General features: G+C 36.9%; 1 protein-coding gene across 13 annotated transcripts in view; it reads right to left on the bottom strand.

The window, feature by feature from the left end:
* MLIP (muscular LMNA interacting protein) overlaps nucleotides 1-27,542 on the bottom strand; it is a 250,970-nt gene that overhangs the window by 103,339 nt on the left and 120,089 nt on the right. For 11 of the 13 annotated variants that reach the window (XM_034991716.1, XM_034991710.1, XM_034991709.1 and 8 more), the window contains 2 exons: nucleotides 26,238-26,630; nucleotides 8,305-9,876 (listed from right to left, as the gene is read on the bottom strand). In XM_034991716.1, coding sequence (XP_034847607.1) covers nucleotides 8,305-9,876; nucleotides 26,238-26,630 — 1,965 coding nt within the window. The remainder of the gene's footprint in view (nucleotides 1-8,304; nucleotides 9,877-26,237; nucleotides 26,631-27,542) is intronic. The other 2 variants (XM_034991714.1, XM_034991722.1) reach the window with 2 other exon arrangements.

Below are 27,542 nucleotides of genomic sequence, written 5' to 3'. Positions count from 1 at the left end.
TCATTTACAATAGAAGTAGAAATTTCATCTGTTTGAGATATAATTTATTATCTAGACCAGGAGATATGAATTTAGAGCATATAGATGTTTCCTTCTACTTCCTCATATATCAGGCTTCATGTGTGTTTAAGACATATGTAGTCTTTCCTTTTCAGTGTAAAAGTCATTCTTGTTGACATTAGAGATATTTTTGGATTCACTGTATTCCTTCAGGTTTCTCTTAACAATATTCGAATTTGGAACATATTTCTTCTTTAGCATTCCAAGGTGTGAAATTGAATTCACTGGTTTCCCTTCCTTGGTTTAAAATTACAAATCACTCTAGTCAAGGTAAGTATAACTTGAATAGTAGGTTGTAGCATTGTAGGCTGGAATCACCATCAGCTGATATAGAAGGTAGAACTGACTAGCCTGACCCTGAATCCAGCAAAAAATTCAATGATACTTAGTGTATCTCTCCAATTTGTAATCTATGCTTTTGGTCAACATTCAATAAATATTTCTTTCTTTTTCTTTTTCTTTTGAGAGGGAGAGAGAGAGAGCTCATGGGGTGGGGGGGAGTAGAGGGAGAGGGAGAGAGAAAATCTTAAGCAGGCTCCATGATCAGTACGGCGCTCGATCTCATGAGCCTGACATCATGACCTGAGCCAAAATCAGGAGTCAGGTGCTTAACTGACTGAGCCACCCAGGCACCCCCAATAAATATTTCTTAAATATCCACTACATGACAGGTGCAGGGTAAATTTAGGTTTAGAAAAGGAAATGCTATTTTACTACATAACTTTATCAGAACTAATCCTATTTATAAGTCCTATTTATCCTAGATAATTGCAACATAAATCCTGGTCATGAAGGTGGGGACAGCAACACATCTTTCCCCTTCAGAAAATACTTCTCACCACTATCCTATCTGCTATTGCTGATGCCTAAAATTCTACCACAGGCTCCAGTAACAAAGACCCATGAGATCTTAAGGTAAACTATATTAGTTACCTTGAGAATTAGAAATTTGAACTCATGGTTACACTTTAAGTATCAGTGAAGGGCACAGATTACACGAACAAGAGAGGACCCTGGCAAAGAGCCTCCCTACCACTATGGCCAACTTCTCCTTCCTGATGCATCCATGAGTAGAAATGAAAGCCATTGCTCCAAACATACACTTCTATTCATCAGTGACCATGCATGCAGTGCCTGAGTCAGAATCTCCCTGAGGCAAAAGTTCAACCCAAGCCCTAATTTAACTCGCAGAAGGAAATTGCCCAGATACCTCTCTCACATCTGAATGACTGGCAGAGCATAATCTCTATAATGATCCTGAGAACTGAAGCAGTGGGGAAGGGATGGGGGGAAATTCCCCTGAACAACTCTCTTCCTAGGACCCCTCTCCATGGTTGATTAATCTTTTGTGTGTTTCTAGTACTCTAAACATACGTATTATATTACAAAATTTTGACATCCCTATTAGCCTGATAGGTCTTTTAGAGAAAATATTTTCTATTATTTCCAATATCTTATACCAACCTAGTAAAGAACAGATACTCAGCAAATATTTGTTGATTTAAAACTGAAGTATTTTATTGAAAATTACAGTAAGATTTAGAGGACATAAAGAAACAAAATTTTAGTTCCTCATCTACTGTTCATCTCTTAGACACACCTGAGTGATTAGAGATCCTCTTCCTCCTTCCAAGTATGCCTTAAAGTCATTTCTAATCTTTCTAATATTAGTTTTCAAAGTCCTTCAGTGATGTGAACTTCTAAGATTTGAACTCATGACCTTGAATCCCTATTTTTTTTAATCCCTTTTTTGAGTTAAACTGCACAAGCCCCTCCTTGAACTAAAATGAAAATACTCCTCAAGGGGTATAAAAAGATTTTGTCAAATACTGACCCTTGAGTGTGAATCAGTGCTAAGCTCATTTCAGAAAGGCCAGTTGGAGAGAAAGAAAGGGAATGAGACCCTGAATTGGTTAGTACATAGATGTAAGTGACAGCAGGAATGGGAGAATCTTGGAAAATCTAGAATTTCCACAAAGGCATCAAAAATTCTGTAGAAGAAGTGGAGTATACTTCTGTGGAGTGTGGAAAAAGTGGAGTACAATGGGACAAAAAGAGAAAAAGGAAAAAAGAAGATACACATATCTAGTTTCAATTGTTTTATCATTTCACATGTGATTGTCAATGTTTGTTACACTACCTACAAAATATGAACAGATACATGATCTTTACCTTCACCACTAGAACCTCACCAGAGCCATCATCATCAGTTGCCTGGATTGTTCCAACAGACTCCTCAGGTTTCCTTACTTCCACTTTCACTCTTTTAGTCTATTCTTAGCATAGCAGCCAGATAGACATATTGTGCCAATTATCTATTCAAAACCCTCCAATGGCTTCTTACTCAAATTAAAAAGCAAAGACCTCTCAGGCCCCAGCTCGCAGTTACTGACAACCTCAAATTCCTCCTACTAACTCCACTCTTGCCACACTGACTCCCCTATCTTTGCCAAGCACTCTCGACATCAGGTATTTTTCCTGACTATACTCTCTCTCTCTTTTTTTTTTTTTTTTTTGTTAGTTGTTTATTTATCCAGATGAACTACTCCATAACCCAATATTCGTGTTTCATAGTTCAGGAACAGAGGTCAGTGACTAACTTCAATGGAATTCAACCCAAAGAAATTCTTTATATTCCAAAATCACTTTGCACTCTGAAAGATACCAGCCTTCTTCAGCTCCTCAAAATCTTTCATGGAATCATAATTTCTGTGGAAATCTGCATATGCCTTCTTTCTTGGTTCGGCCACAGCAAACTCATAGAAAGCTGCAATCCCAGGGATACAGTGAACTCTCCAACAATATGAAATTGCAGATGTTTGGCCAGAAGGTCTTGCATCTGAGGTTTCGTCAAAGCACTGGAAGTCGTGGTAGTTATTCTCCTCAACACCAACCTCAAACCTAACGTCCTTCCTAACTGATACAGAAATCCTGACTATACTCTCTTAAGGTGCATCACCTCTTTGAGTGTCACCTTCCCAAAGAAACCTATCCTGACCACCCAATATTAATTTGTGACACTATCCCTTACCCCACTATACTTTTCTCCACACCATGTATGACCTTCTAACACACAAGAAAATTTACTTATGGCAGTGGGGAGGTGGTAGTGGTAATTGCTGATTTTTTCTCTTCCACCCAAGAATGTAAACTTTCTGTGAGCATTTTGCAATTTTATTTTGTTGCAACAGCCTCATGACTTTGAAACATGCCTTGCACATAATAAGCACTCAATGAATGTCTATTGAATGAATGGATGATTAGCTTGAACCACATCGACTATTTTAGCTCCTGGAGGTACATTCCATTATTGCTCGTTTCCCTAATTACAAGTGGTCAGCAGAAATGGAGAAAATCACATAGAGACTGTTGTCACCACATTTTCGGTGTGATGTATTTGGAAATGCTTTGATGCCTTCAAGGAATGAGAGTTTATAAATAAAACACCAACTATAAAAGTTGATGAAATATTAAAATGTTCCCAATTGATTCCCAAGCCATGTGTCCAAATAGCTTTAAGGCCAGGGCAGCATGCCACTGAAGCCCTCAGAGTTAGAAAAAAGCTTCAAACCATCTTCAGTAAGTGGCAAAATGTTTGAAGTTTTGAGGTAATGTCCTCAAATCCCCATGTGGAATATCATGATAATTCACTAGTAGAAAAATTTAAACTATTTTATAAATGAAGACCAAATATTTGGGAAACTCAAATCAACTCCAGGAATTAGTTTTAGGATATTCAGGCTTTCCCAAGGGACAGAAACATCTCAACAATATAGATGTTACTCAAAGACTACAATGAGCAACCTTCAGGGAGATGCTCATCCTGTCTAGGGCCATAATTATAATGTGAAATAATATTTTAAAACTATATCTGAAATTAAAGTATATCAATTATATCATACTAATGCAAACAGATTCAGAACCTTAAGATTCTATGAAAAAGAAATATAAAATACGCTTCATATCTGAATTTAGCTCAGTATACTCTAGCCGTTCCATTTTATTTCAATATCAAAGGACAGCAGGGCCCACACTTTGAACTAATACCCTTCAAGCATTCATGTTTTAATTTGATGGCCATTTATATTCTAGGACTTCTTTTCTTTTGGGATCTGGCACTGAGTGAAGCTGATCTAAACCTGAAGCTCTTTGACTTCAAAGAGAGCCCTGTGCTTGGATTAGCACCACAGTGGAAGGAGCAAGACAAGAAACAATCCATAGACACATATGAATTCTTTGATATCCCAAAGCTTTTGTCTATTTCCTCTTATCAATCTATGAAATAATCTCAGCAATTCAAACATAACTAGTCAAACATCAAAGGAAACTGGGATAAGATTTACCTATTCCAGCATCCATTTTAATGAATTTTTATACTCAAGTTACAACTCCTGCAAATAATAGTTTGCAATTAAAAAAAAAAAAAAAGTAGGCTGATTTTTACCTGGAGAGATAATAGCAAGAAGCAAGGAAAAAATAAATATAACTAAGAACAGCATGTCTCAGAGAGCAACTATTTTTGCAGAAGTTATCATAAATTTTGCCCATTATAAGTATCATTTTTGTTCAAAAAGCAGGTAAAAATAGATATAATTACTCTTCATATTTTCATGTTCATCAAATTTATAATGCACTTCTATAAGCTGAATTTTTTAACTTGGAAATTAAAAAAATAAAACAAAAAATAAAGCAAATGCTGAAAATTCTTCAATATTGGGAGCAGTAAGTGAGCTGGGGGAGAACAGATCTTCAACAAACTTGATTTCAGGACAAAAAAAGACCTTGACTTGATCAAAAGCCCTCTGGGCTCTTCAACTTTCCAAAAACAGGACAAAACGTGAACAAAGCAGAATGAACCACAAACAGAAATACTTTGAAGAAGACTCTGGAGGAGTAAAATCTCTTTTCACAAAGGTAATGAATAATTTAATTTTACGGCATTATGGTTTAAGAAATAATTGTTAATAAATTCAGGAGACAGTAATGTTTACATCAGCAGGTTGTTTTTAATATGCCACAAACGAATACCATAATCACACATATGTGTTGAAAAGATAACCACCAGGTCATTTTACCTCAAATAAATAAGATTTTTAAATTTAGAATTATAGAAAATGTTAGATTTTCTCCATCCCATTTGCTTTGAAAGTTTAAAATACAAGGACTTAATAATCTCTAAAAATACATTTTTAAATGACCCAAACATTATAGAAATTGATAATTCTGACTATTCCATAATGATGATTTCCTTCATAAGAATTACTAAATCAGGCTAAAATGATAATTAATATGAATTATTGCTTTTGTGTTTTGGTATATAATATGGAGAAAATATTACCAAGTTTATATGGTCATAAAAAGTAACTAAATAGTCTCTTTTAATTAATTTTTAACTACTTTGTATATTTTGTATAGGATTGTTCTTATCTCACAGAAAGCATGTGATATCTGTTAAAATAATTATTATTACAGTTATCACTATTTGATGATAAGACCAATCTTTTTATGTCTCCACATATACTCCTCTGGGTTCATCTTCTATAAATTTGGTCAGGTTATTTACTGTTTCTGAACTTCTGGCTCCTTCCCTCTTCATTAAACTAAATCCTAAACATTTCCAACAGACCTGATACTTATTATAACTTCCCTCACTAGCCATACCCCATAATATTTCTATTATATTGAATTCAGTGAATAATTATAATCATCTGTATTTTACTATGTTACTATTGCCTTATATTTGTTTTCTAGTTTTATTATAGATTTAATAACCCTATATAGCTTCTTCACATTATGTATATTTTCTTCTGCTGAAAAAAAATTATTTTTTTAAAGACAAAGAATTACTGCTTACTTTCCTTAAAACATACATACACACAAACACACATACCAAAAAAAGCTGGTATAGTGGTGGGCATACGGCAGGTGTTTTCTGCATGCTTGTTAAGTTGAATTGTATGACAACATCATTAACAAGATCATGTGGGCTGTTTATCTTTCCCATCTTAACTTCATCATTCAAACAGTAACAGAGTTGAACACAATCTCCATGGACGTTGGAAGCTCTCAAACTGTGTTATTTCAATGCACTGAACTAAAAATCCTAGTCCCCTCCTAATACACTTTCATAATTTTATCTTATTTATACAATAATAACCAAATTCTGGTTCTACAGGATCCACACACTACTTATTTGAGAATAGTTGGGAAGCTGGTATGCTCTAGAGCAGAGTTGCCCTTCTACCAGGAAAAATGATCTCTATGAATCACACCTTCAAATATTTTCCTTCTCATATTAAAATAAATGCCAGTCTCCAGAGTACAGGGGGTTTTTTAAGTGTTTTCATTTGAATATAGTTGACACACAATGTTACATTAGTTTCAGGTATACAACATGGTCTTCAACATCTCTGTCACGCTGTGCCTACCACAAGTGTAGCTACCATCTGTCACCAAAAAACATTATTACAATACCATTGACTATATTTCCTATGTGGTACCTTTTATTCTCATGATTTAATCATTCTATAACTGGAATCCTGTATCTCCCACACCTCTTCACCCATTTTGCCCATCCTCCTCCCCCCTTCCATCTGGCAACCATCAGTTTGTTCTCTGTTCACAGGTTTGATTCTTTTTGTTTGTTTCTCTCTTCATTTCTTTTGCTTTTTAGATTCTACATATGAATGAAACCATATGATATCTCTCTTTCTCAGTCTGACTTATTTCACTTAGCATAATACCCTATAGGTCCATCCATGTTGCAAATGGCAAGATCTCATGCTTTTTTATGGCTACATTATATTCTTCTCTCTCTTTCTCTGTGTGTGTGTGTGTGTGTGTGTTACACCTTCTTCACACATTCATCTGTCGATGGACACTTAGGTTGCTTCCATATTTTGGCTACTATAAATAATGCTGCAATAAATATAGGGGTGCCGCTATCTTTCTGAATTAGCATTTTTGTTTTCATTGGGTAAATATCGAGTAGTGGAATTATTGGATTATATGGTATTTCTATTTTTAACTTTTTGAGGAACCTCCATACTATTTTCCACAGTGGCTGTATCAATTTATATTCCCACGAACAGTGCATGGTACCATATTGTTTCCCTTATATGTGGAATCTGAAAACAAAGCAAAAGAAAAGACAAACAAAAAACCAGATTCTTAAATACAGAGAAGAAACTGGTGGTTGTCAGAGGAAGGTGAAGTATAAACTTCCAGTTATAAAATATGTAAGCCACAGAGATGAAAGTACAGCATAGAAAATAATATTTTAATAGTATTACATGGTAACTACACTTATTACGGTGAGCACTGAGCAAAGCATAAAATTGTTGAATCAATTTGTTGTACAGCTGAAGCTAATATAACATTGTACATTGATTATACTCCAATAATAAAAGAATAAAATAAAATAAAATAAAAATAATAAGTAAATAAATAAATGCCAATGTCACATTCCTGCTCACTGGGTTGCTTCAGAGCATTTAGAAGTCAGTATTTCTCCTCTCTCAATTCTATTTCCTCATACCCAGCCTCTCCACCCTTTCTGTTTTTCATAATTCCTAAGTATTTAGTGTTCAAAATAATATATATATAATATTCACATATAAAAGAAACTTCTATTCCTTTTTGCCCTATATGTATATAGCTAAATCCATATTCATATGGATTTGAGGAGGTATGAGGAACAGTAATCAACTTGGTAAAAAGGGAAAAATTGATAATGATAAATGAATGCCAACAAAGGAAATAGAAAGTTTCCAACTTGCCTTGGCAATAATACCAACTTAGATCTAGATAATATTCCATTTTACACTGCTCCCAACTACTATTCTATCAGTATAGAATATTTTGTTGGACAATAGGGTCCATGTAATTAAATAATCAGAAAGGTATGATATTCTCAAATCTAAACTCTCTGCTTTAAATCCCATCTTTGTGATCAATGATATAATTCATATTATGCCTGAAAAAAAATGCCCTTGGACTCACAGATATAAGAAGTTGCCATAACAGGAGGATTTGCAAAATCAAAGCTTTTTACCAAAACATGCACATTTTTAGATAGATTATAATTCACTTCCACATTCAAATATACCAAATCCTAGCCCCACTTACACTTTCTATAACTCCGTGTAGGAGCAAAATTAATATCATAGTTATTTTTCCCCTGGAAAAAAAGATTCTCCCGTATCTCAAAATAAACATGCACCATGCAACGTGCCAAAAAAATACCTTGGGTTTCTTATTTTCAGGGTCTGTTGACATGGACAATGCACAGGGTGAAATCAGCTCCTTGGTTCTTGTTAGAGAGATGGGAGGTGATGGGGTTGAAACAGATGACCTGTAGTTGGATATTGAGCTTTCAGATTTTCCAAGTCTTGAAGGCAAGGTGCCACTGCCAGAATTTGGGTACAGTGTTGAGGGATGGAGCTGGAGTGCCTGGGTGGGCATATTAGCATGAGGGAGAGCAGAGGACCCCAATTTGGAAAGAGAGGTAGAGCTAGCACTGAAGACAGGGAGTGAAGGAAGAGTTGAAGGATTCTGCCCCTGGTCAGCTAGCTGTGGGGTTGTTCTCTTGGATCGGTTTATCAGGTTTGAAAGAGCTGGGGAAGGATGGAAACATTTCTCTGGAGAGGGGAACATGGCCCTTTGATTAGTGGGAGGAGATAGAGAAGATAATGCAGAGGAGGCTGATGTAGGAGGTATGTGAATATTCCTGGGCTTTTCTGGACCTCTGAGGTCAACATCCTGCTTGCCCTTCAAAGAAAGAGAAGGAACACTTGGTGGAACAGGAGGAAGACCTGCAGAACTCAATCTATCAGTCTGTAGCAGGGAGAGTGTTGGGTTACTCTTCAAAGAAGTGGGTGATGTTTTCTCCACATTCAAAGAAACAAGGCTACTATCAACATGTTTTGTGGGAGAGAGGGAGCATGCCTGAGAAAGGGGAGCAGATTTGGCAAAAAAAGGTAAGTGAAAGGATTGCTGGCTAAGTTCAGAAACCTGATGTTCCCTTTGCTCTGGAGACCCTGCCCTCAGGGAGCAACTAGAGAGAGATTTCTTAGGTGTGGGTGGGGTTTGTTTTGCTTTTTGATCGAGTGTGAGTGTGGAAGAAGCCAAGGAGTTGAGAGAGAAAGTGGGACAGGATGCAGGGGAAAAGGGTCTTTGGTGAGAAGGGTTTGACTTGAGCATGGCAGTGAGAAGCGAGAGCCGGGAAGGCACTGGGGATTTCACCCCTGACTTTGAGAGATTTCCAGTAGATGACACTTGGCTACAGATAGTGGAAGAAGAGCCATGGAAAGAGGAGGTAAACTGTTTGGGACTTGGAGAGAGCGAATGTGTGACAATACGGACTGGTATGTACGAGCCCGAATTCGACTTCACAGAAGCACTGGACGATGGTGAAGGAGAAGTGGTTCTTGGGCTTTCTCTGGGGCTAAGGACATGCGAGGTGAAAGCTGTTGTCTTCTTCAGAACTTCAGATGCCAGTCCAGGTTTCTGATCTGCTGCTCTTGGACTGGATAAATTAGAAACTGATAACTGAGTGGAATGGGGAAACTGTGACGTCGAGGAGGTGCCCTTCGATGCAAAAAAGGGTGAAGAGTGAGCAGAAGTTTGAAAATACGTAGTTGTTTCTTCCACCAAGGCCCCACTGACATCCAGCCTCCTAGTGTGGAACTCCTCTAGCACAGAGGCTCCGTCGAGGTTAACTGGGTCAGGTGGCGTTTTCTGATTAGTTGGAGAAACAAAGGAGAAAGCAGATGGTTTACAGGCAAGCTGCTCAGAGGTAGTGGGAGAAGAAGTTAACTAGAGGAAAGAGAAATAGACAGATTGTAATAGGATATTATTTGTGAAATGATCACAATATTCTTGTTGTTTGTGTGATTCTGCAAACAGTCCTTCTATTAGTTCACACAAAACAGGCACCTTAAACCTCCATAAAAATGGAAGAAATTCTGTTGTGCTAATGAGACATTGCTTTAAATTTGAAATAAAATATAAACAAATTGTGAAGTATTATATATTATACCTCATTTATTCCCTGGAAAAACATCAATATAGAATTGTATATGCATGTTTCCATTTGGAAAATAATTCACTGACAAAATCTAAAATAGTTATCTTAATTTGGAATTGTGTGACTTGAAAAGATTTAAATCACCATCAATATAAGTTCAATTCACATTGGAAAATGAGATAGATTTTCTTCCATTGTAAAAATATAATAGTATAATAATATGACTACAATAATATAATGACTATAATCCTTAAAAAATCTAACACACTTCAAGTGTTTAAAATTTTAAAAACTTAAAGTACTCCTACTATTGCACAGCTGCAAAAAAATGACCAGAATTCAAAAGATGCAGCACCCAACATCAACATAATTGACATCAACAATGATAAATTAAGAGATTGAAAGCAAAGTTTGAAATACAGAGCACGTTTTAATTTATGAAAAACATGTCACTAATTATTTGCCAGAATGAACATTTAATAAATGATTTGGATTATGCTGGGAAAGGTAGATATGCTTTCATATCAAAAGAAAAGGGTACTTTACAAATGTAATCTGCCTGAAACAATGCAACCCACCAACCCCCCAACAAAGTAAAAAAAAAAAGAAAGATGAAAGGAAGGAAGGAAGGGAGGGAGGGAGGGAGGGAGGGAGGGAAGGAAAGGTAGGAAGGAAGGAAGGAAGGAAGGAAGGAAGGAAGGAAGGAAGGAAGGAAAGAAAGAAAGAAAGAAAGAAAGAAAGAAAGAAAGAAAGAAAAAGAAAGAAAGAAAGGAAGAAAGAAAGAAAGAAAGAAGAAAGAAGAAAAAGAAAAAATATCTGGGTGTATGTATTCTTGTGCTATTTTAAAAATCATCCAGACTTTAAGACAAATACTAAAATTATAAATGATTCAAAAGCCAAATCTTTAAACAGAGGTCTCCCTAAAAAATTATTGATTTGATTCTATCAACTCATAAGAGATTTTAGGGAATATCAGTTAATCAAAATGTTAGTATTTATTATGTGATATTATATTATTATGTTACATATATATTTATTTACTTATTTATTTTTATATATATGGCCTTACATAGCAGGCAAATGTATGACCATAACAATTAAACTTAGCAAAAGCTTGGTTTACAAATTCAGTAAATGATATTTCTTGATTTTTGCTTTGTAACATGTTAACAAGGTGTCCATCAGATCTATTGCAAAGATTTTCATATCATCTAATCTTCAGTTCTGAAAACATTTAAAGCTGATAAATGCAAACAACTTATCCTAAACTTCTAAGTTTCAAGTAAACATATCCAAAATAGTCCTTTCTTTTTATGTGCAAATTCGTATGTGTATTTGCAATACAGAATTCTTGCTACACAATTAATATTTGAATACACTGACATTACCCAAAATATCTGAAAATCAGGGATAATTGAAAATCAAGCAGAATTCAATCAAATTGAGAAAGTTTAACAATTCCCTCACATAAGCTTTACTTAGAAACAATTCTGCTTAGCCAGTGTTCATATAACTGATTCATGTAATTAGACATAAATGAAAGGTCTTCTCTGATTGTTTCCACTGACTGGTCTCTTCTCACAAAAGGAATGAAGCAATTTCAAGGCTATGTAGGGTGTCTTTGCATATTATGTTATAGCTTTTGGTAAAGAATTTTGTAAATTAATGATAACGGCCACAGAAATCTCATTACCTTTTAAGTCATATTTCCAGATAACTTCAATATATATAGCAAATTTATTAATTCATCCAGATTATCCATGAAATTATCATGTTAAAATCATAGGGCTATAATTCTACTATGCTGAGTCATATTTTACCTAAATAATTCAATTTATTGTACTTTGGAATAGTTAATTATTGAAGAATTTCTAAGAGACTCTGAAAAGTCTAAAAATGTTTATTATGTTTGTATTAACCTACATATATTTTTATTATATTTCCCTATTCAGTATATTAACAAGTATTTGCAATATATTTGTTTCTAATTCACAAATACATCTAGATGTTATCCTAATTTATACTAATAAAAAAATGTGGCACCATGCTTTTATAAAATTCCCAGGTGTGAAGAATGTTTTTCTTAATGAAAAAAGATTCATTTTCTTAAATTCCTCTCAATAGGTTTAAAAAAAAAGTGGAACGGATGTACAGACATGAATAACTTTGTGCAGAAAGAAAAAATGGGTATCTGTCAAATGCTCAGTCATCTCAGAATAGATTCTTCATTCACTTCTACACTATAAATCCCTTACCAGTGATAACAAACTTCTCTATTGACATCTACACATTTCTACCCCTTCATCCTCTCCCATTAATAACCTCTTGTTCTGTTTCTAGGTTTGTCAGTGATGCTCTAATTCCTTCTCCTCAAGGTTCTCTATTTTCTCCATCATTTATTTCTAAATTGATCTTTGTTGATTCCTTTGCTTTAAATACCTCTCTAGAGCTACCCCGATCATGTTCTCCAATCATCAGCCTTCTTCTGATTCCTTGAGTCCCCCTTACCACACACATGCTCCAAAGTTATTTTCAAAACTCTCTTCTCCTAGGAAAACTATCCTGAACTCTGGAATACATTCATAATAATATCAGTAAGAGAGAATGCTTGCAGTGTTCTGCTGTCATCAAGTAGACAATCTTAATGCAAAATCCCCTCTTGGATACTATATAATAGAGGCCATCAATTATTCTAATAACCAATCTCTGTTGTGCAGCTGCCTTGTAATTTTAGTCAACCTAAAATTAACTATTCATATATATATTCAATTTTTCCTAATTAGTATTAGATTCCAAAGCACCTGAATAAAAGCCAAAGTGATTGATCTGCTATCTGAATAGTTCCCAAGATTTGGAAAACACAAGATATTGATCCATACAGTTGAGCTCCTCCTCCTGAATCTTCACAGTCATGCAAGGCAGAAACTCTAGATTCCTTTTTGTCCTCATATGCAATCATTACAACAGCTTTGCCTCCTAAACTTACCTATTTATGGGTTTTCTCACTGATGAACACTTGTAATGTCACAGGACAGATACATTCTCAGCCTTTCAAAGATGAACAATTTAAATAATATTTCTAGTATTCCTACATCTAGTTGCACCCCATTTAACCTATCATTGGAGTGACTTTTTAAAATCTAATCAAAGCACACCTATGCTTAAGATGTCATCAATATTTTGTCCATGTATAATGTGAACTAAATATCTTTCCTTCATGACAGAGTCCCTCTCTTGCTGTCCTGTCCCAACTCCCTCACCCCCTGCTATTTTGCATTTTAGGTTTTAGAAGTACTTTGTTCAATCTCAACTTTCTTGCCAGCATTGTCAACATTCTAGTTATTTTGTTCTTTTGTTCTATTTTGCCAAATCTTCATTCTTAAATCAATATCCCTAACTGCCATTATGCTCTGAGACCCTTAAAGTCTACTTAAAACTGCTATAAAAAATAATAATGATGACAGAAGACTTCCTGGGAAGATGGTGGAGTAAGAGGATCCTAGGCCCACCTCATCCCATGGATACATCTAGATAACACCCACATCAGGGTCAACAACCCAGAAAAAGACCCAAAGACGATCAGAACAGACTCTTCACAGCTAAATGTAGAGAAGAGGCCACACCAAAGAGGGTAGGAAGGGTAGAGATACGGGAGCAAACTGACCCAGGGGGCTGTCCTTAGGAGGGAGGAACACCCCAGGTGCTAGGAAGGGGGGAGGAGCAGACCCCATACTAGGCACCCCAGGCATAGGGGACTTACACTGGGAAGACAAATCCCCATAACATCTGGCTTTGAAAACCAGAGGAACCTAACTTCAGGAGTTCTTATAATCAGTGGAGCTTAACACCTGGAACTTTAAAAATTAGTAGGCTCATCTCTGGGAGAGCTGGAGAGCAATAGGAAACTGAGTTCTCACCCTTAAAGAGACAGCACAACAAATAGCCCTGCTGAGATAGAGCATAGAACAGCAGTTTGAAAAATGCCTGGGGAATACCGGAGAGAGATTTGTTTATTAATCTCAGAGGGTGTGCTGGAGGGGCAGGGATCTTTAAGTGATATCTCCAAGAACAAAAGAGCTAGTAGGTACCATCCCCCCCCAATCTACATACACCGACATCTGTGGGAACCAACATAGCACCAACACTACCCACCTAGCTCGGTAACAGCATGCCCCACCATCCTGCTCTTCTGCAGACCCACCCCATCCAACATGCCCTTGACAGGAGTCCATCCAAAGCCATGCCATAAGTGTGGCAGTGTGCAAGCAGCCTTTTAAGGGGCCAGCACCACCTCAAAATGTCTCCTGCCCCAGTGAGAAGGGAAGAAAATCACACATACCAGTTCAACTATGGCTGCAGCAGTGGGCTGGGAGCAGATATCATCTCTGACTGCAAGCCCCACCCATCAACAAAAGCTTCACAGGGGACAACACAGGGATAACACACTGCAGTTCTGTGCCACCACAGCTCTCGAAAATGCCTGGTCTGACTCAACTCAAGCCCAAGGCAGCTCCAGACTGACCCACTAACAACACAGGGACCAAACCCTGCCCACAACAGGCAAAGAGAGACATTGCAGATGACTTGGCTGAAGACAAATGAAGCTCAGCCACAACAATAGAGTACATGCAACATATATAAGAGACACCCCCAAGAGCCAGTTTCTGGTGAACATGGGACATTGCACTGTAGGACACTACAGGACCTCCTTTTCTTAAGACCACTACTTTCAAGAGCAGGAGAAATAGCTGACTTCCCTAACACATACAAACAGACACAGAGTTAGATAAAATGAGGAGACAGAGGAATACGTCCCAAATGAAAGAACAGGACAAAATCACAGCAAGAGAGCTAAACAAAACAGGTAAGTAACATGCCTGATTGAGAATTTAAAATAATGGTCTTAAAAATATTCACTGGACTTGAGAAAAGAATAGAAGATCTCAGTGAGACTCTCAACAAAGAGACAGAAAACATTAACAATAACCAATCAGAGATAAATAACTCAATAACTGTAATTGAAAATACACTACAGGGAATAGGTAGTAGACAGGAAGAAGCAGAAAAACAGATCAGCAACCTGGAGGAGAGAGTAATGGAAATCAATCAAGCTGACGAAGAGAGAGAAAAAATAATAATAAATGAAAGTAGATTAAGGGAACTCAGCAATACCATCAACCATAATGATATTCACATTATAGGATCCCAGAAGAAGAAAGGGAAAAGGGGGAAGAAAATTATCTTGAAGAAATAATAGCTGAAAACCTCCTGAATCTGGGGAAGGAAACAAAATCCAGATCCAGGAGACACAGAGAGCCCTCCCAAAAAAATCAACCCAAGGAGATATATACCAAGACACATAGCAATTAAAATGGCAAAAAGTAGTGATAAAAAGAGAATTTAAAAAGGAGCAAGAGAAAAGAAAACAGTTACATACGAGGGAAACCCTATAAGGCTATCAGCTGATTTTTCAGCAGAAACTTTGCAGGCCAAAAGAGAGTGGCAGAAAGAAAAAGCCTACAACCAAGAATTCTCTATCCAGTTAGGCTATCATTCAGATTAGGTAGGTAAAGAGTTTCCCAGATGAACCAAAGTTAAAAGGAATTCATCATGACTAAACCAGCCTTCAAAGAAATGACAAAGGGACTCTGAGTGGAAAGGAAAGACCATAAATAGGAGTAAGAAAAGTTGGAAACACAAAAGTAGTAAAATGAAGTATATGTATAAAAATCAGACAAGGGATTCACAGAATAAAATATGTAAAGTATGATGCCATAAACCTAAAATTTGTGTGTTGGTGGGGGGAGAAGAGGAGTAATAATTTAGTGCTTTTAGAATGGGTGCAAACTTAAGCCTCTGTCAAATTAATATAGACTGCTATATGTATAAGAATCCTAATGGATTCTATATAACCACAAATCAAAAACTGGTAATAGATATGAAAAATAAATAAAGAGAAGGGAATCCAAGTATATCACTAAAGAAAACTAGCAAACTATGAGAGAAGAGAACAAGGGAAGAAAGGAACAGATAAGAACTACAAAAACAATCATAAAACAAGTAACAAATGGCAATGAGTACATACCTATCAATAATTATTTTGAATGTAAATAGACTAAACACTCCAATCAAAAGACATAGGATGATGGAATGGATAAAAAAGCAAGACTTATCAATATGCTTCCTACAAGAGACTCATTTTATACCTAAAGAGACCTAGGGATTGAAAGTGAAGGGATGGAAAAGCATTTATCATGCAAACGGAAGTGAAGAAAGCTGGAGTAGCAATACTTACATCAGACAAAACAGACATTAAAACAAAGACTGTAACAAGAGACAAAGAGGGACATTATAGAGCCATAAAAGGAACAAACAAGATATATAACAATTGTAAATATTTATGCACCCAACATGGGAGCACCCAAGTACATAAAACAGCTAATAACAAACGTAAAGGAAGTAAACAGTAGTAATACAATAACAGTAGGGGACTTTAACATCCCACTTACATCAATGGACAGATCATCCAAACAGAAAAACAACAAAGAAATAGTGGCTTCAAATGACACATTGGACCAAATGGATCTAACAGATAAATTCAGAACACTCCATCTTAAAACAGCAGAATACATGTTCTTTTCAAGTGCACATGGAACATGCTCCAGAGTAGATCCTAATAGGCCACAAAACCAGTCCCCACAAATTCAAAAAGATCTAAGTCATACCATGCATCTTTTCTGACCACAACACTATGAAATGAGAAATCAACCACAAGAAAAAGTCTGTAAGACAACAAATACATGGAGGTTAAATAACATGTTACTAAACAATGAATGGGTCAACCAAGAAATCAAAGAGGAAATTTAAAAATACGTGGAAACAAATGAAAATGAAAAAGCAATGGTTCAAAATCTGTGGGCTGTGGCAAAAGCTGTTCTAAGAGGGAACTTTGTAGCAATACAAGCCAACCTCAAGAAGCAAGAAAAATCTCAAATAAACAACCTAACCTTATACATAAAAGAGCTAGAAAAATAAGAGCAAACCCCAAAACAGAAGGAAGGAGATGTAATGTAATCCCTATGAAAATACCAAGAGCATTTTTCACAGAACTAGAGCAAAGAATCTTAAAATTTTGTGGAACCACAAAAGACACTGAATATCCAAAGCAATATTGAAAAAGAAAACAAAACTGGAAGTGTCACAATCTCAGATGTCAAGATATACTACAAAGCTGTAGTAATCAAAAATAGTGTGGCACTGGCACAAAAATAGACACATAGATCAATAGAACAGGATAGAGAGTCTAGAAATAAACCCACAATTATATAATCAATTAATCTTCAACAAAGGAGGCAAAATATGCAGTGGGAAAAAGACAGCCTTTTCAACAAATGGTGTTTGTTAAACAGGACAGCTATATGCAAAAGAATGAAACTGGACACTTTCTAATACCTACAAGAAAATAGCTCAAAGTGTATTAGTGACCTAAATATGAGACCTGAAGCCATAAAAATCCTAGGAGAGAGCAGAGGCAGTCATTTCTCTGACATCGGCCATAGCAACATTTTTCTAGAAATGTCTCCTGAGACAAGGGAAACAAAAGCAAAAATGAACTATTGGGACCACAACAAAATAAAAAGCTTCTGCACAACAAAAGAAAGAATCAACAAAACTGAAAGATAGCCTATGTAATAGGAGATCTTTGAAAATGACATATCTGATAAGGGATTAGGATCCAAAATATAAAAAGAACTTATACAACTCAACAACAACAAAAATCCAATTAAAAATGGACAGAAGACATACACAGACATTTCTCTGAAGAAGACATCCAGTTGGCCAATAGCCACATGAAAAGATGCTCAACATCACTCATCACCAGGGAAATGCAAATCAGAACCATAATGAGATACTACCACACACCTGTCAGAATGGCTACAATGAAAACCACAAGAAACAAGCATTGGCCAGGATGTGGAGAAAAGGGAACCCTCATGCACTGCTGGTGGGAATGCAAAGTGGTACAGCCACTGTGGAAAATAGTATGGAGGTTCCTCAAAAAATTAAAAATAAAATTACCATATGATCCAGTAATTCTGCTACTGCATATTTACCCAGAGAAAATGAAAACACTAAATGGAAAAGATAAATGCACCCTTTTGTTTGCATTGCAGCATTATTTATAATAGCCAAAATATGGAAGCAACCCAAAAGTCCATTGATAGATGGATAAAGAGGTGATACACACACACACACACACACACACACACATACACATCAAAATAGTACTCAGCTATAAAAAAGAATGAAATCTTGCCATTTGCAACAACATGGAAGGATCTAGAGGGTATAATGGTAAGTGAAATAAGTCAGTCAGGTAAAAACTAACACCATATGATTTCACTCATGTGGAATTTAAGAAACAAAACAAAGAAAAAAAAGAGACAAAAAACCAGACTCTTAAATATAGTGACCAAACTGATGGTTACCAGAGGGGAGGTGGGTGGAGGAATGGGTGAAATAGGTGATGGGGATTAAGAGTACACTTGTCATGTGAGCTCTGAGTAATGTATAGAATTGTAGAATCACTATATTTGCTCACCCAAAACTAATATAACACTGCACATTAATCATTCTGGAATTTAAAAAAAAATGGAGAGAAAAAGAAATACAAAATAATACAGCCCTTTGATTGGCAGGGCCACTGCACTTGACCCATGAACTTGTCCTGTATCCAGGCACCAGCTGAGAGTGGAGCTGAACTGCCTGCACCTGCGCAGAGGGGCCATCTTTCTCTCACATATGGGCTGCGAAGGCACTCTAGATTGATGTCATCATAAAGTTAATGTCTTATAGTCTCAGCTGGGTCCTGTACCCCCCATTTTTTTGTTGGTTGGTTGTTTTTTTTTCTTTTGTTTTGACCTCAGCTTCCCATTCTGCTCTGAACAACAGCTCTTCCAAAAGTTAACACTCTCCACAAACCGTGCTCTCACTACTTCCTTCATTGTGCTCAATAGATGACCTAGTTTCACTTTCTCCAAGGAGAAATGGAGATTACCAGGAAAATCTATTATTTTCTAGATCTATTCTTATTCCTTTTCCTCCCTTCTAAGAAAAAATGATGTCTTTTCATTTTTTAAAAGGTAAAATTTCCCTATATACTCTGAGTCACAACAGCTCTTGCCTTCTTAGAAATCTTATTTCATCAGTTATCCTCCATGTGCTATGTATCCATCTTTTTTCCTTTTTATTAGCTGTCTCATTTGTCTCATAAAAATAAAGCAAAATCATTTCAATCTTTAAAAACATAGCAATAAATGCCATGTAGTAGATTATAAAAATGACCCAAATTCTCTTTTCATAAAAAAGGCAATGTCCTTTTCCTCACCACTCCATCTCAGCTGGCCTTAAGACTCGGTTTGACCAGTGAGACATTAGCAAATATGAGCCAAGAAGCAGTGGCTTGAAAGCCATGAGTGCCTTAGAACTTACCAGTTCGCTGAGTGCAGAACAGCACCATGACGTGAACGCACCCAGGCTAGTCCACAAGACCACATCTCAATTAACAAGCTACCAGCTGACCCAGCAGCCAATTACAGACAAGTAAGTGAACCACAGCAAAGATTAGCTGACCCTGCCCCAGATATGCAGAACCACCCACCTAAACACAGCCAAATTACTGACCTGCAGATACTTGAGCTAAATAAATACTCACTGTTTGAAAAAACTACATTTTGGCATGGTTTGTTATGCAGCAAAAGCTGACTGATAAAAATACACACACACACGTGCACCAAGATTTTTGTGGCTCCTGTGTATTCCTTAATTTCAGACCTATGTGTTTTCTTCTTAATGACATCTGTACCATACAATCATGGGATTTATTTCCTTACTTCTGGTAGCCAACACACTTAAAGAGACTTCCCAAAGAATCCCACCCTTTCATAATCCCCTCCTCTCGCGTATGGGTGGAATCCATGACTTGTTTCTAATAGAACCTGGCAAAGCTGAAGGCATTTTGCAGATGTAATTAAAGTCCCTGGTCAGGTGACTTTAAATTAATCAACATATTATCCTGTGTAGGCATGACCTAATTAAGTGAGCTTTTTAAAAGAGGGTCAAAAGGTTAGAGATTTCAGTATCGGAGATTTTCTTTCTCTGCTGCCAGCTTTAAGAAGCAAGCTGCTATGAATTCTACAGCCTCAGGGAAATGAATTCTGCCAATAACAGGAGGGAGCTTAGGAGCAGATCCTTCCTAGTGCAGGACCTCCCGATGAGGGTGTAACCTGACACATTAACTTCAAACTCAGGAGTCCCTGAGCGAAGAACCAGTTCAGCTGGGCATAGACTTCTGATCTACAGAAACCTAGAAAAAATAAATAGGTGGTTTTTTAAAGCCACTAAACTTATGATCATCTGTTATGCAGCAGTAGAAAACGAATACACTTCCCACTGACTTCTTAACAGCTCATTCTCCCTGGTCTTCCACAGTAACTGTTTTCACCAATGTCTACAGTGATTTGTATTTTCCTAAGCCCAACAGGCACTTGAATGCCTTATCTTTCTCCATAGAATCTGATTTCCAATCTCTCCCTCCTTTTTAAAACTGTTTTATCTGTGGCTTCTATTTTATCACTCTCTCCTACTTTATTTCCTATATTCTGATGAGTCCTTTTCACATTCCTTGTCTTCTTCCACCCTCTTCTTATGTTGGTACTTCCCTGGCCGTTCACAGCTGTCTGAAATGCCCAAGCCCTAGTTATCTGCCAAGAAAACTTGTACTCACTGTTCACATTTCAGCTACCTACAGTGTAACCCTTCCTGATGGTCTGGGCTGATGTAGGCGTCCTCCCCCTGAACTTCCCCTTGTTCTTAGAATGTGTTCCCTTTCATTCTCATTGTTTTCAGGTGCATCTTTTTCAAGTTCCTTAAAGGCAGGTATTATGTCTTTTACAGTTAATTCCCTTACTCTCCAGTGCCTGGCACATTACCGTCATGCAGGGAATGCAGAAACAGAGGGTCTAGTGCATATAGGAACAAGAGGACAGAGTTCAGGGACATAGTGTCTCCTTGAAGAAAGCCTTATCACCTCCCTCAGCGACTGTCCCCTCTTGTTCTGCTCTAGACTCTGGATAGTGAAGAGGACAGTAACTCTGATATCCATTCAGTCTTTACCTCACCAACAAGAAAAAAAAATTGAGTTCTGACATCAACAAGTCAGGAGACCCTCCTGTTAAAATGTTCCATCAGCTTTCTGCTGGAATTGTCAAAGCAACTTGATTTTTCCATAAATGTACTTCCTCTGCCCCATAGGCTAATGGCACAATTGAGTCTTCACCCGGAGGAAACAACATGCTACCACTGAGGGATCTCAGGGATTCTGCCACCATCAGAGCACACTGAAGCCTGGAGGTATAAGGAAGGTTTCTATCCAAATAATTTGTCGTAATTTCTTTTCCATGGGTCGATAAAATCTAGGTACTTACTAAATATGCATGCCAGTGTCCCAATTTCCCAGACTTTCATGAAAGAACATCCTTTATTTAACCCCAGCCAGCTTTTCTGACCTCATTTTCCATGTCTTCTCCTCTGTTCTTATACCTAAACTACATTTGAAGCAATATAAAACTCTCCCTTTGGAACCTGGGTGGCTCAGTCGGTTAAGCATCTGCCTTTGGCTCAGGTCATGATCTCAGGGTCCAGGGATCGAGCCCCATGTTGGGTTCCCCACTCAGTGAGGAGTCTGTTGGTCCCTCTGCCCCTCCCCCTGTTCATGCTCTCTCTCTAAGTAAAATCTTTAAAAAAAATTTTAAATAAAACCTCTCCCTCTTCACAAGTTCTTTCCCCTGTACTCCAAAACATGCTGTCATCTCAAACTTCTTAAATACAGTAAACCATCTGTTGAGAACCTAACATGAGCCAGGCACTGTTCTAGGCACATTACATATATTATCTCATTTAATTTTCACAAGGAAGGTTGATATTACCCCATGTTACAAATGAGGAAACTAAGGTTTATGATTTCAAGTAATTACCCAGAGGAGCATGGCCAGTATATTGCCTGTATCATTCCTGCTTTCCCAAAGCATCTCTCTAATGCATGGGCTCCTTTCCTTACCACCCATCCATTTCTCAACTTCATTTCTCTCCCTATTACCCTACTCACATTGTTCCCCTTAAGGTCATCAAATGACCTAATATTGAAATTTAATGAGCTCTGGAGGTCCTACCTATTTGACCTTGTTTTGTATTTTATTTTTCCTTATAAGATTTTATATTATTTTTATTTACTCTTCCTTGTTTATAGACTATTCTTTTTGTTGAATGTCCCTCCAACTTTCATTGCATGAAACCCCTCTCTCCAACTTCTTTGGACCCCTCTCTGTCTCCGTCTATGGTTTTTATTCTTTCACAGGCCTTTACATTTTGCTATTTCCTGGCTTGTACCTTCTACATTCTTTCCAGGAGTAAATATCTCCACTCTCATCAACTTATGTACCAAATATCTCCAGTCTCCCATCCCTCTCCCGTGTTCCAGATTCACACTTGCATCTCCTTCCTAGAGAACATCATGCTGTGCCATCAAAGAATCACAAGCTTCACATCAGATATCTTATCTTTTTCTATCACTTCCTGAAACCTATTATTTTCCCCTCAGTTAATGATATCAACATTCATCCAATTTCCCTGGTTAGAAATTTCATCCATCCTTGACTTTTCCCATATAGGTCAATGAACAAATCCAGTTAATTATACCCTGTAAATTCTTTTTATTCCCACTGTTCCTGCCCAAGCTACAGGCTTTATCATAGGTCTTTCAGCCAAATTACTCTGTGTTTGTATGTGAATATTCACCTCTCTTTTAACTCTAATATTATCCCTAGGTAAGACAGTTCTCAGAACTTTACATCAATATTCAAAATGCCAACACTCAAAAACATTACTCTTTCTCGGGGCACCTGGGTGGCTCAGTTGTTAAGCGTCTGCCTTCGGCTCAGGTCATGATCCCAGAGTCCTGGGATCAAGCCCCGCATTGGGCTCCCTGCTCAGCGGAAAGCCTGCTTCTCCGTCTCCCACTCCCCCTGCTTATGTTACCTCTCTCGTTGTGTCTCTGTCAAAAAAATAAATAAAATCTTTAAAAAAAAAATTACTCTTTCTTTCTGAATTTTACTTGAGAGGATTTTGATTCAACTGCTTATTTTATCTAGCATTTTTACTTTTGACCTACACTTTAAATTTTTTAATTGTCTAGTGATTTTTTAACATAATGCACTTTTATTTAAATATGCCACTTCAATGAAAGTATTTGGACTATACACATATTCAACCCAATGTTTATATTGACTATGTTCATGATAATATAGTAACCATTGAGGGAACAAAATGCTTAATAAAAATGGATTTAACATGGACTTTACTTCTAAAGACTTTACAATCTGCTAGGGGAGATAAAGCATGCACTTAAATAGTTATAATACATGCTGAAATAGGATAACTGTCATAAAAGACGTACAGAAAATAGCTATCAGAATCATATTGAGGGATAGTTTATTTTGGCTCAGAGAACCAAAGCTGACTTCATAAAGGAATCAATATCTGTGCAAGGACTTCAAAGCTGTGAACTCTTAAATATTTATTCCTTTTACATACCTTATTGAACCTCACCTATACACAAGATACGTACTAAGTGCTGGAGACACAGAAATAAATGAGACAGACCTTGACTTAAATTGTTCTCTGTCTAGTGAGGAAGAAAGATAATCTGTCATTACAACAGGGTGAAAAGGAGTTATAATGGAGATTTTCTAAAAAGGCTAAAAAACTATATGGAAAATGGTTCAGATGGAGAAGACCTAACTCCTCTTCAAAGGGAATGTCTCTAGAAAGAGGCACTACTTGAAGTGAGCTTAGAGTATCGAGTGGCCTAAGTAAAAATGGAGATAGGTCTGGGGAAGAAAGATGTTTTATACACAGAGGAATCAAGGGCTCAGGGATGGAAAAGTAGGAAGTATGTACTTTTGTGGTAGTTCAGAAGAGCTGAAGAGAGGTAGAAGATGTGGATAGAAAATGACATCTAGGCTAGTTTATGGAAAGGTTAAAAGCCAGAGCAGAAACTGAAGGCTTTTAGAATAGCTTAATAAATTATTGCTAATAGTGCTAACTTATGGACAGTTCTATACATGGATTCATTTTTACCAGGTAGACCAGAAATTCACTTAAATGACTACATTTCTGATTGAAAAGTAGATGGTGTTGGCATTAAGTAATCCAATCAGGGATATTCTTTAGACTTGTTGCTTCTACTACTGACTACATTAAAATTTCTCAGAGTGCCTTCTTTGGTTCTCTGGTCATTACTCTGTGGTTGACATTTGTGGTTAACAATTACCTTTCTTATTTCATCTTATTTTTATTTGATGATGGCCTACTATTCATTACTCAAATGGATTATTATAGGAAATTGAAACAGGAACAATGGCTACTCCCAAACATTTCAAGATCTAGTATTCCCCCATTAGTGGTAACCATCATTTTCAGCCACTGCTAATGAATTAGGTTGAACTTTGCCTTTTCATTTGGAGCTTTGATAACATCAACTATACCCTACTGCCATATAACTTTTTTTGGACAAAAGATTCCAGATTGTGTGTTCAGGCTCTAGTTTACTTCTGTATATATAAAAACACATAAAAACAAATTAAATGACCAACTCAGGGAAAGAAATCTAACAATTGGGGGGAAAAATAAAGCAAAAATCCAAAAATTGCTTCATTAGGAATATTTGCTTTGTTTACTTACGTTTGTTATTATCACACCTACATGTTCTTCTCCAAGGGGCCACATCAAATAACCCTCCCCTGACTTTGGAAACCCCCATGTCTCCAATTTGGTTATTCCATCATCTTTCCCAGAGCAAGAAAGAAATGTTTAAGCCTATCACTGCTTACTGAGAATATGTTTAATTATATTATTAGAACATTTCCAATAACTATCTGAGAATAAATTTTGAGAAGAAATAAATGTTTTAGTTAAGTAGACTGAGGTGGGAGTACCCCAGGAAGAATCTTCTATCACCAAAAAGTAGCCTAAGGACACTGGATGCTTATAGGTGATATAAATTCAGCATCAGGAAGTCAGTGAAGGCTGCAGAAATGAAAATGGGGTGGCACCCAAAATAAGACACCTACTCTACAATTATGCATAGGTCCTAGCAGTACCAAAAGTCCAACTCACCAATAAAAATGTTCTCCCAATTACTTTGGGATGCTTGCAAGTACCTGATCTAGCAGATCCTAAACAGGACATCTTGGTACTAACACAAGCTTTCTCAAGGAGAACTTTGCATCCACTGTCTACTCCCAAAGCCAGCCTCTTCATTCCTGACATTCTACCTATGCCTTGTCAAAGTCATTTTATAATTTCATTACAACAAATAGCCAACCAATGGCAAATTCTTCCTATTTTTCCCTTCAAAATCCCTCCCTAACCATTCCCTTTCTTTTCTACCATCACAGAAATGGGTCTTAAATAGGTTTTCCAACTTAAAGGAACTATTGGATTTTGCTGCTAAGTTTTGGGGTAGGAACTTCTCCCCATTTCACTGAGGCAAGACCTGGCTAGTGGCTTCCAGGACGACAACAGATATTCTCCTTAAGACACACAGGCAAGAATTTTTTTTCTTACACCCTTATTTCCTAGCATATCCTTTTACTATTCTTTCAGTAGATTAAAAGTAATGTGCTTGCGTCTAACATCCAACAAATGTCTTCCCACAGGATATTTCTCATATCTGCAGTATGCTTCTTGATGCACCCAGCTAACCAAGCACTCTCTCCTAAGAAATTCCCAGTATCAACCTTTTCCAAGAATTGTTCAAAAGTAAGAGACAAGATTCTCTCAGATCCACCTCAGCTGAACATTTTACATTTTCTCTTCAGCCAATTCACAGTACAATTATATAATCTTTTTTGTCTTATGAATTTATTATCTATATTTACTCTGTGATGATTTATGATCTTAGGATTTGGGTTTTTTAATATCTTTTTCTTTGAGAGCTTTGTATGCCTCGAACAGGAAGGCATCTGCGGACAGCCTAGGATAAAGAGTATGTAAACATTTTTTTTTTCTTACGACAAGAAGAAAAACCTACCTGCCCATGCTTTTGCTGAGGGGCAATCCCATGAGACATTTCAGGATATGATGGGGCCTGGAGGTCTGTCCCTCGTGTTTTGGGACGCACCACGTCAGAGACCAGACTGGAGGAAATTGCTAGAGATTTGGGCCGAGAAGCTGTGGTGCCCATCCCCCCAGGGGGGCCTTGTTCACATTTTCCACTTGTATCTTCATCTTCCCCTTCCGAGTCCACAATAAAGACATATTCAGCTTTGAAGAGGTCACTTTGCTGCATTCCTTGAAGTTCGTTTGCTTTAATTCCCCTCGCTTGTGAAATCTTTTCACTGCCCTCTGAAGGATAAATCAATGTCCCTTGGTTTCTCTCCCGTTGGCTCCCAGCATTCAAGGTCAAGTACTCATTGGACTCAGACTGCAATTAATTTAGAGACATAAAAGCATTGACATTGGTTTGACGAGGGCTTCCTTTTTGCATGTACACTTAAAAGTTTAAACTGCTTATAATCTCCAAGGACACGAATTTTTTAAATATATGTAAAATCAGGTTGGCTTAGGAGAGACTGGGTTGAAATTAACGGTTTACTTTTACCAGCCCACTTGTTTGTCCTGGTTCAAGCCCAAACAATTTAGGGCTCAGAATCAACATCAAGTAAATCTGTTTTCAAATAAATCATGACATAATTCCTTAAAAAGAGATAGAGACAACAATGTTTCCCATAAAGACGTTTGTGAAACAAATGGGGGTTGGTCAAGAGTTTAGTTATTGGTCAAGTAAAACCTGTATATACTATATCAGCCAGGAGAGAAAGGAAACCCCATTGAAAGTTTCTAAAATAATACAAATCTCTCTAAAATTCTGAGAGGAAAAATAAAATTGGGACAAAACATATGGATATTCAGACAAAACCATCCAACTAACTGAAAAGAACTCAGGAATAAGACAGCAAAAACACAAGTAGGTATTTTTAGTACAAGGTATTTTTCACTGCTATTTTATTTTGTAATTCTAAATCTTTTCCCATCCAATTTTCTGTGAGTACACAGAGGGTTGACAAGACCAGAGTAAGATGGCTTTAACAAGCTATCAAACATCTTTTTCTAAAAGGAGAGCAACAGTATACACTAAGATTGTGTTTAAAAGACCCAATGTTTATTTTTCTGGTTTTGATAACCATGTTGTGCTTACTAGCCTTTTCTTTGCAACATTTCTTTAGGCCTAAAATTACTTCAGAATAAAAAATTAAAGAAGACACTAAGTAAACTAAAATAAACTGAATTTCAACCACAGTGGTAAATTTAACATGGGCTATTATGTGCATACATG

Source organism: Mirounga leonina, unplaced genomic scaffold, assembly GCF_011800145.1.
Source record: "Mirounga leonina isolate KUSES-001 unplaced genomic scaffold, KU_Mleo_1.0 Mir_53, whole genome shotgun sequence".
NCBI lineage: Eukaryota > Metazoa > Chordata > Mammalia > Carnivora > Phocidae > Mirounga > Mirounga leonina.
The sequence above is the reverse complement of the archived record's forward strand: the minus strand, read 5'-3'. Positions and strand labels throughout refer to the sequence as shown.